At 47.8% G+C, this 15,147-nt stretch overlaps 6 protein-coding genes across 6 annotated transcripts; 3 read left to right on the forward strand and 3 right to left on the reverse strand.

Annotated features, from left to right (window-relative positions):
• Nucleotides 1-1,351: 1,351 nt before the first annotated feature.
• Nucleotides 1,352-3,391, reverse strand: VE01_01765 (uncharacterized protein). Its single transcript, XM_018271283.2, has 5 exons — nt 3,079-3,391; nt 2,989-3,012; nt 1,837-2,934; nt 1,604-1,767; nt 1,352-1,529 (listed from the first exon to the last, which is right to left on the reverse strand). The coding sequence occupies exons 1-5, from the start codon at nt 3,148-3,150 to the stop codon at nt 1,355-1,357; spliced, it is 1,533 nt and encodes a 510-aa protein (XP_018133920.1). The 5' UTR covers nt 3,151-3,391; the 3' UTR covers nt 1,352-1,354.
• Nucleotides 3,392-4,954: 1,563 nt separating this feature from the next.
• On the forward strand, nt 4,955-6,574 carry VE01_01766 (uncharacterized protein; the record flags this gene model as incomplete). Its single annotated transcript, XM_018271284.1, has 1 exon — nt 4,955-6,574. The coding sequence occupies one exon, from the start codon at nt 4,955-4,957 to the stop codon at nt 6,572-6,574; it is 1,620 nt and encodes a 539-aa protein (XP_018133919.1).
• Nucleotides 6,575-6,822: 248 nt separating this feature from the next.
• Nucleotides 6,823-7,499, reverse strand: YFH7 (Putative kinase; the record flags this gene model as incomplete). Its single annotated transcript, XM_018271285.1, has 3 exons — nt 6,823-7,009; nt 7,079-7,395; nt 7,497-7,499. The coding sequence occupies 3 exons, from the start codon at nt 7,497-7,499 to the stop codon at nt 6,823-6,825; spliced, it is 507 nt and encodes a 168-aa protein (XP_018133918.1).
• An 809-nt stretch (nt 7,500-8,308) lies between these two features.
• VE01_01768 (uncharacterized protein) lies at nt 8,309-10,229 on the forward strand (the record flags this gene model as incomplete). Its single annotated transcript, XM_018271286.1, has 4 exons — nt 8,309-8,416; nt 8,477-8,621; nt 8,700-9,760; nt 9,822-10,229. 4 exons carry the CDS (start codon nt 8,309-8,311, stop codon nt 10,227-10,229), a joined length of 1,722 nt encoding a protein of 573 aa, XP_018133927.1.
• A 77-nt stretch (nt 10,230-10,306) lies between these two features.
• On the reverse strand, nt 10,307-12,428 carry LAC9_1 (lactose regulatory protein lac9 and GAL4-like protein; the record flags this gene model as incomplete). Its single annotated transcript, XM_018271287.1, has 5 exons — nt 10,307-10,655; nt 10,723-11,204; nt 11,262-11,947; nt 12,005-12,333; nt 12,388-12,428. 5 exons carry the CDS (start codon nt 12,426-12,428, stop codon nt 10,307-10,309), a joined length of 1,887 nt encoding a protein of 628 aa, XP_018133926.1.
• Nucleotides 12,429-13,930: 1,502 nt separating this feature from the next.
• On the forward strand, nt 13,931-15,091 carry AAD14 (Putative aryl-alcohol dehydrogenase aad14; the record flags this gene model as incomplete). The annotated part of the gene is made up of 1 exon (XM_018271288.1): nt 13,931-15,091. The coding sequence occupies one exon, from the start codon at nt 13,931-13,933 to the stop codon at nt 15,089-15,091; it is 1,161 nt and encodes a 386-aa protein (XP_018133787.1).
• Nucleotides 15,092-15,147: the final 56 nt, after the last annotated feature.

Genomic DNA, 15,147 nt, shown 5'->3' on the forward strand with positions numbered 1-15,147 from the left:
GTCCTTGTACTAAGCAGAGAGGTGAATCTACGCCTTAAAAATGATAAATGGCGGAAGTGCCTATCCGTACGAATTAACACCTTAGATAATTAACACCCACTCTCTATTTCCTAGCTGTATAGTCTTTAGACGACTCTTTGCTTCTAAGCTTGTAACTACCTTTGCAGTAGCAATAACTCCCATTAAAAACCCTACTTCATCAAAGTTGTAGATGTCCTGCTCTAAGATTCTGTATTTTACAACTATGTTTCGTACGAGAGAGAACTACTCTTGAATTATCTTTAGATCTTCGCATTTTGCGCGTTTATAGTCATACTTCTAACTAAACTTTGCTTTGATTTCCGTACGACGCTTAATGAAGGTAGTAGTCCAGTTCTTTCTAATAGGACTCTTACCTCGTTCGGAAAGTAGAAGGTCTGCCATTTCTCGTACAGCTTGTGGCCAGGGTGGAAATCCACGTGAATCTAGGTCGAGGATATACTGAACAAGAGCTGACTCTTCGTATAGAGTCAACTTCTGTAAGCTAGGGGTAGAATCGCGTCGGGAAGGCATTCCATTCATTCTGTTGCTAAGGGTTGACCGTGTTACATCGTACAATTCTGCAGCTTGGCGGACACTCTTAAAGTGTCCATTTTTAATTGCTTGGATAGCCTTTAGTATTCTATCCTCTTTATTAGAGTCTTGGGCTTGTGTTGGTCGCAGCATTGTCAATTGTAGTCTAGTCGACGCGTTTTGGTGTTTTTAGTGTTTTGGTGGCCAACTGGTCCGTGTGGCCAACTCATATGTGAAATACGTTAATAGAAAAATTAAAACTTAAACTATCAACTAGGAACAAGGAAAGAGAGGAAATTAACCTTAGCTTAGTGTTCTGTATCGCCTTCTAATTTGCTATTGAGTCTAGATTTCGAATGCAAATTATTCGCAACCTATTCATACTCTGCTTCAGCAACCAGTTTACCCTCCATGTCCGCATTGCGTAATCTAGTCTATAAAAATTGCCTGGGTTTCCAGTGGCTCATCTCTTTCGCCGCGTGTCTATGTATTTTACGCCAGGGTTTTACTCGGAGAAGCTTGTATCCTTTCTTTCCGTGGTGACATGGCTTCGAGAAGAGAATATTTTGCTTCGTAATCCATAGGCGTGAAATCCGTTACATAGAATAATCCAAATCAATGTGCGTAATCAGTTGACGTTCAAAATTCAAGTGATTGATCTCCCGCGATTTTCAGTTTCAATGTTCACTCAACCCAGACAAACGTCTCACATTACTTTTATTAAATTCTGATATGTATGGTGAACCCAAGTGCGAAAGCATCCACTGACAACCCAGCAGAGTAAATCACAGCACCCCACCCCTCACCTTTTCACAGGCACAACCTTGACATTCAAATCCGGCTTCTCCCACGTCATATACGCGCGCGCCCTGCCCATCTCCCCCGCAGGATTCCAATTCGGCGCCCCGTCCACGCTGACAAGGTCGAAGTTCCAGAGAAGCCGAGCTAGGATAATGCGCATTTCCATGTACGACAAGCTGCAAAGAAAAAATGTTTTAGCATCGCGCTGTTGTTTTGGGAATTAAATGTTAAGTGTTGGAATGGAACTTACTTCCTACCGATGCATCCACGCGGTCCTAGCGAGAATGGCTGCGCGGCTTTTTTGAGATCGCTGTCGTACTCGTTCCCGATCCAGCGCTCGGGGATGAAGGTGTCGCAGTCGCGGAAGTTGGCTTCGTTGTGGCAGGCTGCCCAGCTGCCGACGGAGACGGCGGTCTAAAGTTGTGACAGTTAGAAATGTATTCGGATAAACGATAACGTTGCGGAAGTGAAGATTTAACTTACTCCACCGGGGATCCAGAGCCCGTCTACCGTGTCGCCATCCTTTGGAACCGTGCGTAACAGTCCGGTTGGCACTGGAGGATGGATGCGGAGACCCTCTTCCAGGACCGCATTCAGATAAGTCAAGTCGCTCAGTGTCGAGAAGTTCATATCCTTTTCGTCGGCAAAGGTTGACCTGATTTCATGCACGAGTTTCTGATACTTCTCTTTATTGTAGACGAGGCGTGCAAGGATCCCAGATAGAGCGTTGGCGGTGGTTTCCGAACCAGCGACGATGAAGAGCGCAGAGTTGACAATGATCTCGTCCTGTGCAAGCGAGTACTTCTCAGCCTGTTTCAAGATGTACCAGATGAAATCCCTATGCTCCGTCTTCGTCGCCAATCTTCGCATGACCTTCTCCCTCGAGAACTCAAGATGCTGTCTCCGCATCTTGCGGATCCTATCCGGGATCATGCTCAGCAAGAAATTCTGCGCCGTCGTCCCCGCAGTCGCCATCCTGCGCGTCGCCTGCTCGATCGCGCCTGCCTTGACAGTCTCGAAGATGAGGGACACCCAGAAGTGGAATTCCCCGTCCTCGAGGCACCCAAAGGGCTCGCCGAAGGCCAGGTCGCCGATGATGTCAAACGTCGTAAAGTTGAGCCAGTCAACCATGTTGAACTTTTCATCCCTTGCAGACATCTTGCCCAGCTGCGCGATGAATGTGCTGACGTAGCCCTGGATGATGTGTTCCTGCTCCGACAGCGCCTTCAGCGAGAACGAATGCGCCAGAGCTCGTCGCTGGCGAGCATGGTTCTCGTCGTCGGACATGGTGAGCGTGGAAACGCCGATGACGGGCTCGACGGAGCCAACGTGAATGGGATCCTTGTGGAAGTTGACATGGCCATTGCGGTGTCCGTAGATATCCTGCCAGGACTGCGCGGTGTTGAAGTGCAACTCGTTGGGCGAGACACGGACGACGGGGCCATATTTGTCGTGCATGAGCTTGGTGTCGAAGGGACCGCGGCCGCTGAGCAGAGATATGATGGACGGGATTGGAGAGATGGCATTGAGCTTGGGGCCGGGGAACTTTGAGAGAGGGCTGAAGTAGAGGCGGTATACCGACTGTGTTTGTATCAGCATAACGTTATTGCAGGAATGGCTCAGAATTTCACATACCAATACAACAAAATACGTGACTGTCTGTAAATATGATATTGTCAGTGTAAGCGTTCTCAACAAAGTCAGTCGCAAGCCAAAATTACTTACAAGACCTGCGGAGAGAACACAAAACATCCCTAGCGCGCCTAGAAGGGGTTTTGGCTGTATGGCGGGGTCCATGATTATTGTCTGTCTAATATGGCTTTAATTGTTATAGCAAAACGAAGGTGGTTGCGAGTGATAACTTTAATGCTATTCATGCCTTCAAGAAAGAAGATTGCTATATATGACAAATCGAGATTCCAGAAGGATTAACGTTACTATCGTGCCATCTGCTATCTAGAATGACGATATGGATGCGATAAGCATCAGAGTAACTCATAGGTAAGGTAGTTAGTCGTGAAGCAAGCTCAAAGATGGGAGTCAAATGGTGGATGCATCCATGTGTGTGCATGCGTATCGCGCGGGTATCGTTTCCCGCATCCTGCTAACATCGGTTTTCCCCGCTAAGTCGAAAAAGTACATCTCTTTCCCCGCTCCCCAGATGGTTTCAGGGACATAAAAAGTGGGAGAGGCTCCACTTAGAATGCTTACAGGGACTACATGGTCGTGTAAACCTTTAGTAGCACTAGCAATAAGAGATTGCTCAGTCTAGCTTAATTGCTTTTGTCGATCAGGTGTAGTCTACGCAGAAAAGCCTCGCTTCTGTGCTAGAGCAAGCTAATCTTCATTAGTAAGGGTTTTCCGTCCCATTATAGCAGATATTGAAAAAATAGACCCAGTTGCAGACAGAGGACCTTGAAATGTGAAGGCGGGAGACTGGCCCTTTATACCATTTTCCTAGCTCAGCCGTACTCACCTTCCTCACCCATCTAGCTCACCCTACTTACCTTGCTCACCCTGCTCACCTTGCTCACCAACTCACCTAGCTCACCGGCGTGCATCCAATGTCGCGGTGCAATGCGTCGTCAAAATTAACCCACTTTTAGATGGTCGAGGTGGTCGAGATGGTAACGATCACAAAATAAGGGGCAAGGGCGGCGAGGCTCACCTACTAGGCCGGATAGCACCGATTTAAGTATTATCCATATGTTTGCTGGAGATCGGTGGATTAGTAGTTAGGTGGGTGACCACCAGCGAATACCCACTGTTGTATGTTTTTTTTTTTGCCGTTTTTATATGGTAAATTTTGGCCCCCGACCAATATAATCTAGTTCTATGGTTCATAGTGTTTTTGTTCTCTCTTCATGGAGAGAACAGAACAAATGCCATGGCTTTTTGATTCGGATATACGTTATATTGTCAATTAGCTAGCACCTTGGCAGCCTCGAACGTCTGCCCAAGAAACCATTGCTTCAGCTCACCCTGCTCGCACCCCGCATCACCCAAAGACCACCCTTGAGATGGCAAGAAGCACAGATTCTATCAGAGGCCTGTTGTCACGATTGAAAGTATTAAGCATAAATTACAAACGTGTGTATGACAGAGCGGACGGGATGCACAATTTTTTAGAGTCAGTGGCCGGACGTGATAGTAACTCTCATGTTTCGGTAAAACTAATAGTTGAATCCAAACTGCTAGGATTGGTTCACTTTCACGGAAAAACTTTCCTTTAGACTAACATTGGCATATGGTTGGATATACTTCCACGAATCTACAAGTGGCATTCCTGCACCCTTGCTGACATTTTGACATCCCCGCATAAGCTTCGATTTAGCCTAAGAGAAGCATACAGTAGGTATCACGAATCACGAACAGCATTCACCAAGGTGGTATGAGTAGGTGGGACAATAATACATCAATGAGATGTGAATTAGTAATAGTTGGATAGCTAGTTCATTCAAAACATATATGGGAAAGGAATGCCCATCTTCGAGGAGAATTCTGTAAGCTCAACACACTGACTCGTTCTCCAATACAGCAATTCACTGTCTCATAATACATTATACTTCCAGTCGCCATATCTTATAATTGCACCTTCCTAATGGAGCATACAACACAACCCGTTTCCGATGGTCTTAATCCCGAAAAGCCTCGTGATGCACAAGTCGAAAATTCTGAACCATTACAAGCCTATGCCAACACCAAGGCTCTAAAGCAAGATGCCAAACAGGCCACGGCTGCGGAACACAGCCTTAGTTTCTGGAAAGCTATAGTTACCTACCGCAAGGCCGTGTTCTGGTCTGTCATGGTATCCACGTCAATCATAATGGAGGGTTACGACGTGACACTTATTGGCAGCTTCTACGCCTATCCCACCTTCCGAAAGAAATACGGACACGATTATGGAGGGGAGGCAGGCTACCAGCTGTCTAGTGCATGGCAGGCTGGCCTTTCAGATATGGGAGAGATTGGAAAAATTATTGGAGCTATATCAAACGGCTATTTCACTGATATCTACGGTCACAGAGCTGTCATGCTCACCAGCCTCACTGCTCTAACTGCTTCCATCTTCATAGTCTTCTTCGCTCCGAACACGCCGGTACTCCTTGTTGGAGAGTTCTTTTGTGGTATTCCATGGGGAGTCTTTGCTACTATGGGCCCTGCATTTGCTGCAGAAGTCTGTCCTTTAGCTCTACGTGGACATCTGGCAGCGTTTGTCAATATATGTTGGGTGATAGGGCAGTTCCTCTCCGCTGCCGTACTAAAAGCATTAGTGAACAATACAACCCAGTGGGGCTATCGGATTCCATTCGCTCTTCAGTGGATGTTTCCGCTTCCACTCGCCATAACATTGTGGTTTTGTCCTGACTCGCCGTGGTGGTTGGTGCGTGCGAATCGTCTAGATGATGCTGAGAAGTCACTGCAGCGTCTGTCTAGCAATGCAGATGCGGATGACATTAGACAGTCGGTTGCGCTGATGGTCCACACTACAAACCTCGAGAAGGATATGCAATCTGGCGCTACTTACAAAGCTTGCTTCCAGGGAACTAATCTTCGCCGCACGGAAATAGCTTGCATGGCCTTCCTGTCACAAGTCACGAATGGGGGTGCGCTGGTGTACAGCGCAGTGTACTTTTTTCAACAGGCGGGTATCAAAACAGATGCATCGTTTGCGATCAATCTCGGCGGAAAAGGTATAGCGTTTGTTGGCACGGTGATATCGTGGTTTTTCATCCCAATATTTGGACGCAGGACGATATATCTAACGGGATTTACTATCCTCGTGTGCGCCTTATGGATAATTGCCATCCTAGCTTGTGTTCCACAATTCGCAGCCATTAAGTTTGTGCAAGCTTCTCTCTGCCTCGTCTGGCTAGGCTCATACTCAATGACTGTCGGGCCCATTGTGTATACGATTGTTGCAGAGATTGGATCCACGCAACTGCGCACCAAAACGGTCGTCTTGGGGCGGACTACGTACTACATTGGAAACATTATAGGACAGGTCTTGGAACCACATATGATGAACCCAACAGGGTGGAATTGGAAGGGCAAAACCGCTTTCTTCTGGGGAGCTCTGGCCCTGTTAACTAACATCTGGGCATACTTTCGACTCCCTGAGACCAAAGACCGCACTTACGAAGAACTCGATATCATGTTCGACAAAGGGATTAAGGCAAGACACTTTAGTAAATACGAGTTCAGGGATGACGAAGATTAATTTATAAGGCCGGAATAAACCCACGAGCAGCACAAGACTGGATACAGCAGTAATACAAACAATATATTGCTTGTAGCAAAGGGAATTTGGATTTGTTTCATGGACGTTAAGGGAGATTCATGGAGTTATTTAGCTGGTGAAGAACCTTTATTGCCATATGATTTCCTTGCGCCCTATTCAAAAGCCCCAAGAGTTAGTAAACATACATATATATTTACAATTGACACCTCTGACAGCCATGCTTTGTTTTATAAGTTTGAACTTTCTATAATAAAGCTAGGGCAAATCATATTCTCGTTGATGTGATCCGCATTTGGCAAATCATTTTCCTCCGCACGCAGGGCTGCCGCTTCTGTGGTTGTTTCTATGCCTGCCTCGAGATGACGCTTGACCAGTCTATCCATTGCGGTTTCACGTGAAATAGAAACAAACCAGCTGCATATGGTGTTAGCATGGCCCAAATCGGTTGGTTGGCTACGGGGTGAGAAGAATGGGGATACGGACGATTCGTCGACTAAATGCTGGATTTGATCCCACGGATGCTCGTTTAAGAGAAGGTAGTTTCCCTCTAGAATCACGATTCGTTGTGATGAGGGAATGTAGATGTCGTTCTCGATCGGATCTTTGACGGCGTGGTCGAAGCTGGGTGCGTGGAAGGATTGAGCGGGGTCGTCCACTTCTGTGACTGGATTCTCTCGCAGGGCCTTCACTAGCTCCACAAAGGCTTCGCCATCAAATGTGAAGGGGGCTCCTCGCCGTCGGAACGCGCACTCAGGGTCTTGAAACGTTCTAAGGGTGGATTTGGGGTAATGGAACCCATCCTGTGTGTTTTGTACATGGTTAGTGGGTGTCGTGACTGAAGGAAGGAAACAGTTCTATAAATGACCTGCGACGGAAAATATATGAGAAGAGTTGGACGTACCATGGGAAGAACAGTTATACTGGAATTGGGAGTACATTTCGCATTCCATATTTTGGTTAAAGCAGCTGATATCGTCGTCTTCCCAGACCCGGGAGTTCCGGCAAAAGCTACCAGAATTCGTCGATGTGATGAGGCAGGATTCTTTTCTAGGAGCACTCTTAACCTCTCGCATAATGTGGTAATAGTTTCGTCCATATTTGTTTTAGCAAGGATAGATGTCGTCGAAAAAAAGGTCGGTCGCTCTATTATCAGGGGAAGATCAACTAGAATATTGCACCATACTCTGGTACCCCCAACTAATATACAATCTCTTCACGTAGTGGATACAGAAAATGGCCTCAATAGTTATCGTTTTGATATTGGAGGCAGTTTTATTTGTAGCAACACCAAGAAACTCCACTTGGGTCGCTGTCGCCATTAGCCGCCTATGATTGGTCGGAAAACAGTCTCCCGCCACCAACAGCGACGGATGTCGTCGCTAACTAGACTAATCAAGAAACCAGCGACAATCACTTCCGCATACTATATAGCACCTTGGTTTGTCAATATGATTCCCGGACAACAGTCGCCCGATCCACAGAATGTTAAGCCGCAAACGTGACACGAAGGCGTGGTTATGGGGTCTGCATCTCCCCGCAGTACCCAGCGACGGTTGATGGCGGGGAAAAGGTGGGCACCAAAGTTTTCTCCCAGTGTATAAAGTGTGGAGAAATTCCCTTCAATCTATCGCATCTTGATGATCATCACCAATATCTTGCCTGCACTCTGGGTTTACAAACTCTCTCTGGGTATAGACTTTTAATACGCAGAAGATGGAGAATACTGAGCAACTTTCCAGCCATGAATTGGCAGTCGAGCCTCCGCAGAAGAAGGGGTTCACTCTTCTCTTTGAGAACCCATACCTTTTCGGAGTTGCCTTGGTAGGCCACCGCACCCAAAAAAGAATTCAAAATTACTTGGCTAACGAGTCGATATGATAGTTCTCGTCACTGGGAGGCTTCCTCTTCGGTTACGACCAAGGTGTTGTCTCCGGTGTTTTAACTATGGAATCATTCGGGGCAGCATTTCCACGTGTATTCATGGACAGCGGCTTTAAGGGGTGGTTTGTTTCCACCATCCTGCTCAGTAAGTGACTTAAATTATTATGGCGTCTCATGACCAGCGTCTCCCAATAGTCAGTGCGAAATGCTCATATAAATCTAGCTGCTTGGTTTGGCTCCCTTGCCAATGGTTTGATTGCGGACCGTCTCGGAAGAAAACTCGATATCATGGTTGCTGTAGTTATTTTTGTAGCAGGCTCTGCGATCCAGGCAGGCGCCGTCAATGTCCCAATGCTATTCGCAGGCCGGGCAATTGCCGGTCTCGCCGTAGGGATGCTAACAATGGTTGTCCCTCTTTACATTTCGGAAGTCTCGCTTCCTAATATCAGAGGTGGCCTTGTCGTTCTCCAGCAGCTTTCGGTCACCATTGGTATCTTGTTCAGCTTCTGGATCGACTACGGCACTCACTATATCGGAGGCGTCCGCTGCGCTCCAGACATTCCATATTCCGGAGGCACTTCGGCCAACCCTACCTTCGATGCTTACAACGATGTCGGTCCCGATGGCTGCACGGGCCAGTCAGATGCATCATGGAGAATCCCTCTCAGCCTGCAGATCCTCCCTGCCTTCATCTTAGGTATTGGAATGCTTTTCTACCCCGACTCTCCCCGCTGGCTCTTGATGCAAGACCGCGAGGAGGAGGGGATAGCCACTCTCGCTCGCCTTCGCCGCAAGCCCGCTGATCACCCATCCGTTATCGCTGAGTCCTTGGAGATCAAAGCAACCATCCTGCTTGAAAACACCTACATCCGCGAAAACTATGCCGGTCTTTCTGGCCTACGCCTCGATGCCGCACAGTACATATCAATGGTAACGAAATTTGCCCGATTCAAGCGCCTCGCCATCGGCTGCTGTGTCATGTTCTTCCAGCAGTTCATGGGCTGCAACGCAATGATATACTACTCGCCGACTATGTTCAAATCATTGGGACTCGATGGCAACACGACTTCTCTCCTCGCCACAGGCGTGTACGGCATCGTCAACTGTCTGTCCACACTCCCCGCCCTCTTCTTCATCGATCGCGTTGGCCGCAGGCCTCTGCTTATGTGCGGCGCGGCTGGCACATTCATCTCGCTTGTGATCGTTGGTTCGATTGTCGGTGCCTATGGTGAAGGCCTCTCTGAGAATAAGGCTGCCGGGTGGGTAGGAATCGCGTTCATCTACGTAAGTCAACATCCTGTCCCTTACAAAGTGAGGGAGAGAATCTAACATCACACCACCGTAGATCTACGATATCAACTTCTCATACTCGTTCGCCCCAATCGGCTGGGTCCTTCCGTCCGAGATCTACCCACTCTCCATTCGCTCCAAGGCAATTTCTATCACCACCTCTTGTACCTGGATGTCGAATTTTATTATCGGCCTTGTGACCCCAGACATGCTAACCACCATAACCTGGGGGACGTACATCTTCTTCGCTGCCTTCTGTTTACTCGCCTTCGCCTTCACCTACTTCTTCATCCCTGAGACACGCGGAAAGACTCTCGAAGATATGGATTTGGTGTTCGGTGACACTGAAGCACACGAGGAGAAGGAGAGGATCCGGGGGATCGAAGCGCAGCTTCGGGGCGTGCATATTGACGGGACGGAAAATGAGAAGGATGCGGCGATGGCGGAACATAGAGAGGTATAACTCAACCTTGCCATGATGGATAATATATCGTGATTCCGTGTTTAGATGACTGTCTTTTGAGATCAACGATATGATGATTATGTGTCTCCTGGCGGAAGCGGCATTAGGCTCCCCGGTTGCAATCCAAAGCTGCTCCAGTCTAGAAAGTCCATCCCATCCCCGTATTCGCCTACGAACATGGAATGGACATCGTCAAAGAGGCCTGGGTCTTGCAGCATGGCCTCGGGTTGCTCAGCATCGAAGAGCATTGCGCAGAAGCGGTTGATGACTTCAAGACAACGACCCGCTAGCTGATTGGTAATTGCGGCGTACGAGAGGAGATCTTTAGTGACGCGAAGGTCGTCGAGCCAGGATGGTGCCGAGGGTGACGTGGATGTAGTGATCAAGAAGATAATTGGAATTAGTCCAGCCTGGAAGAGGAAGTAGCTATAATGCACAAGTCAATAACTGTCACGTTATATACGGCAGAAGCGAATGAGCAGGTATAACTGACAGCATGTACCAACTACCTAGCCTCGACGGAATGTTTGTTGTCATATATTGCGATATGCTCGCGATTGTCTCCCTCGCGCTCTGGAGGCACAATTGCCTACACTGTGCCTCTTCCGGATCTTCAGCGTCGGAAATATCTTGAGCAGTCCAGCGTCTTGCCGCCCAACGTAAGACGATTGGGCGAAAAAGAATGATGCGTAGATTTGCAGCGCGCCATGTCAGGCGATATCTAGCTAAGATTAAAGCGTCGTGTTGGTGTACATCAGGGTTATCAAGTTGAAAATAAGGAGGGATTGAAGCCTCCCAGTCGTCGATAGGCTGCTGGAGACTGAGTAGTTCGTGTGCAACTGGCGGGGGGTTGGATATTAGCCGGTGATAGACTGGGTTTGTAGCTTGGTGGAGCTTAGATTGCACGATGAGGCTCGAGTAGACTGTAGGTGAGTCAATCTCATCTGGCAGGGAAGTGGTAGTTGGAGTTAGATGCTAGGTTGTTATGTTAGTCGGGTTTCTTGCCTTGGTATCAGAAGATATATAGCTTACCTCTTCATGGATATTCAGAACTTGATTGGCATCCATGATACTGATTTCAGGTAAAAGCACCGGGCGTCCGAAGGTAATCGACGCCCCGGAGTCAAAGATGTAAACCCCCCACCAAACACGTCTTCTCATCTCGCGTTCTAAATCACTTATCTTCCATCCAGGGAACTCTTTATGTAGGCCAAGACTCAATGCCATCCTCACAGCAAGGCCTAGATAGTTCCAACCGGTATTAGGTTTGTTGCGTTTTTGGGTATAATTGCTCAACAAGAGAAGGGCCTGCACAAGCGCTAAGTTGCCGACTTCAAAGACAGAAGTGTCTTGCGAGTGCCTGTTCACTGCATGGTAAAATGTGTCGTCCAGTGTGGAATCTTCCTCACCAATACTCCAAGCCCCCAGAGCAAGGACTGTATTGAGGAGTATCGGCCAGGTTTCACCTCTAGGCCGCGGGGACTGACCCCCATATTGAGCTCTAAACGTTTGTTCATGGAGGAAGGGATATGTTGTGTGATAATACCGGAAATAGGCGTCAATGAAGAAATTCTCCGAGTATCCAGGTAGGGGTGCTGTAGGTCCTGGGAATGTGGCAGTGACAATGGCAGAGTTATTCATCGGCACCTGGTTCAAGGATTCGAGCCCTAAATCACCAACCAACAAGGCACGTAGAGGCATCACACTCGATGTAGAGCCTTTCATAGGTTAGTATATTAACAGGGGACTTTTTTACACGGGTTGAAAACACTCACCGAGATATCCTGTGCCCTCTGGTTTCATCGATAAGGCCGCCATGCCATCTGAGAGACTGCTGAATGTGGTTTCTTCCACCCAGTCGAAGCCGTCTGGCTTCTGAGGCAAAGATTCCTCGGCCCCTGGGGATGCACTGTCTCTTAGACTGGCACGACCTGCGGACATTCCGCCCCCTGGCCTTGACACTGGTGCCGGATTTCGCTGAGGCGGTGCATGGTGGGTTCCATTCTCCGTTGGGCTTAGGATTTCATCGATATTAGCGTCGGGTAACAATTCTGAGAAGGCTTCTTCAAGTCTTCGTATCCTGTCTTCAGCAGCCGTGAGATTCCTACATATAAAGTAGTGAGTAATAGCCCACGTCTAAGATATAACAAAAGCAAACAAGTATCTAGCTAAATGGCATGGAGTAATCGAAACGGTCATCTTACTGTCGCGTTAAAGGGGTTCGCTCAGCTCTTGGGCTGTATGTGCATTCTTTGCCCTGCTGGGAACAGACAGCGCATGAAGGCCGCTCTTTTGAACACTGCATTATGTTACTATCAAACCATACTCATTTGGAGTGAGAGAGATACTTTGAATTTCCTTGCTCTACATTCATCACACTGGAATACCTGCGTCAGCACGAGACCTTAGGAACGAGGTAGCCAGGGCGTCATTACCGCCGCAAAATTAGCTAAAGAAGCTTGAGGAGGCATTTCCTATGCCTTTTTTCATCGCCCTGTCGATTATTATATAATTTCCATTTCAAGTACGAGTAGGATGGTAATCAGTGTATAGTTGAAGCTACAACGAGAATCAGAAAGAAATCCGCAGGCGACTTGCTCACGTGCCGCCTAAAAGTCTGTACAGGGACCGTGCGTTCTTGCAAGCAACTGCGTACAATGCAATTCCTCCTACTTGATTAAATTTTAAATAGTATATCCCTATGATTGAAAATAAGAACATGCATTACTATGTCTACAGTCTATAATGCTAGTAATTTATTTTAACACCATCGTTGGGAGAAATTGTTGAAATTGTCGTCGCTGATAATGACTGAAAACATGGTCCTTGTTCTGTACAGACTTTCCCGCGGCACGGGTATCGTGATTAATAAGCTAAAGTGTGGAGTGTGGGGAAAGGCGGCTTCTGGCACGAACAAAGGGGGACTACCCCTCCTTTTAGACCATCTCCTCTGTAGCTCTACTACAATGTATAATGATAGGTTCAAGCAAGTTGGCGAACTCGAAATTTTGAAATGTACGGTTAAGCTCCGAAAATTTTCACTGAACTTCGAAGAGTAGGCTGTTAGCTTTCCGACTTTGGCACATGAACCAAAAAAATAATCTATGACGTCTCCCACTGTGATAGCTAACCGCATATATTTACTACGGATCTTCGGAGTTTCATCGAAAATGTTCATCTCTCAATGGTAACCCCACTATCACCATCGAGACTAATATCTTGTGGGACACTCGCTTTGAACTATCATTCTTATCCAAGGCCATTTCCTACAACACGGAGAAGATCCCAGATCGCCCAGCTTTCCCAAGATCTTTAGACACTAGCTAGCTACCTAAGTTAATGCGGCTCTCGGATTTAAGAGTGAACGGTAACAGCGGAACTTTAACTGTGGTTCACTAAATCCGAGACTCTCTCTGTGGCGCGGAGTTAATTGGACTTTAGATTCACGTCTATTACTACCGTTTATTAGTGCCGGTAAAGAATCTTGGTGCATTGCTCACTTCGATGCTTTGATTTCATAATATTGACGTAAACCTCGGAGCGCCATGTGGCGCGCTGCCCTTCGAATATAAAAGTAGTGAAGGGCCCCTTTCACTTTAGGAAATAAGAAACTTGTTTATTTGAGCATTTGAAGGCATTCAACTCTACGATAGCCCATCTAGTCCATTACACAGCACCCGCCTGATCCAATCCCCAGCAATATGTCCGACTTGTGGAAACCCGCCCCGGAGCCGGAGACTGAGCTCGGTCGGTATCGTATCCTGTCTCCCACGGCGGGTATCCGCGTCTCGCCCCTCCAGCTCGGAGCCATGTCGATCGGCGATTCCTGGTCCAGTTTCATGGGAAGCATGGACAAGAACGCCTCTTTCAAACTGCTTGACGCTTTCGCTGAAGCCGGTGGCAACTTCATCGACACGGCTTGCAACTATCAGAATGAGCAATCCGAGGCTTGGATCGGCGAGTGGATGACAGCTAGGAAAAACCGGGACCAGATGGTCATCGCGACTAAATACACAACGGATTACAAGTCCCATGCGCTCGGGAAGGGACATGCTCCAAACCACTGCGGGAACCACAAGCGGAGTCTACACATGAGCGTGAGAGATTCGTTGAAGAAGTTACAGACGGATTGGATTGATATCTTGTACCTGCACTGGTGGGACCACACCACCTCGATTGAGGAAATCATGGACAGCCTGCACATCTTAGTTCAACAAGGCAAGGTGCTATACCTCGGTGTTTCCGACACTCCTGCGTGGATAGTTAGCGCAGCGAACACCTACGCCAAAGCGCATGGGAAGACACCGTTTAGCATCTACCAGGGAAGATGGAACGTTTTAATCCGTGACTTTGAGAGAGAAATTATCCCAATGGCGCGACATTTTGGTATGGCTCTCGCACCGTGGGACGCCATGGGGGGTGGGAAGCTCCAGACAAAGAAGGCACTCGAAGAGCGCAAGAAGGCAGGAGAGGGACTGAGGAGCTTGCTTGGCAGCGGCGAACAAACCGAGGAGGAGGTGAAGATGAGTGAGGCACTGGCGAAAGTAGCAGCAGAGCACGGGATTGAATCCGTTACAGCCATTGCGCTCGCGTACGTCATGTCCAAAGCGCCATACGTGTTCCCTTTGGTTGGCGGGAGGAAGGTTGAGCATCTGAAGGATAACATTCAGGCACTCAAGATCCGGTTGACACCGGAACAGATTGCATACCTTGAAAGTATAAAGCCATTTGAAGTTGGCTTCCCACATAACTTTCTTGGCGAAGACCCGCATGTCACAGGTAAGACTTCAGGGCTTCTTGCAGGCAATGCCAGTTTGAGTTGGGTTAGGTCGCCTGCGGCTATTGGGGCTGAGGGAAAGTGATAGCAATGAAACGATCATAGTATTAGTAACCAATCAATCAACTGTATCAAGTCTCT

The sequence above is a fragment of the Pseudogymnoascus verrucosus genome, assembly GCF_001662655.1.
Source record: "Pseudogymnoascus verrucosus strain UAMH 10579 unplaced genomic scaffold scaffold_5, whole genome shotgun sequence".
Classification (NCBI taxonomy): domain Eukaryota; kingdom Fungi; phylum Ascomycota; class Leotiomycetes; order Thelebolales; family Thelebolaceae; genus Pseudogymnoascus; species Pseudogymnoascus verrucosus.

Coding starts and splice junctions, on each gene's coding strand:
- VE01_01765 (XM_018271283.2), bottom strand. CDS start 3,150: ATGGACCCCGCCATACAGCCAAAACCCCTTCTAGGCGCGCTAGGGATG. Junction 2,935..2,988: donor TCACGTATTTTGTTGTATTG/GTATGTGAAATT, acceptor ATACAAACACAG/TCGGTATACCGCCTCTACTT. Junction 1,768..1,836: donor GGCTCTGGATCCCCGGTGGA/GTAAGTTAAATC, acceptor TCACAACTTTAG/ACCGCCGTCTCCGTCGGCAG.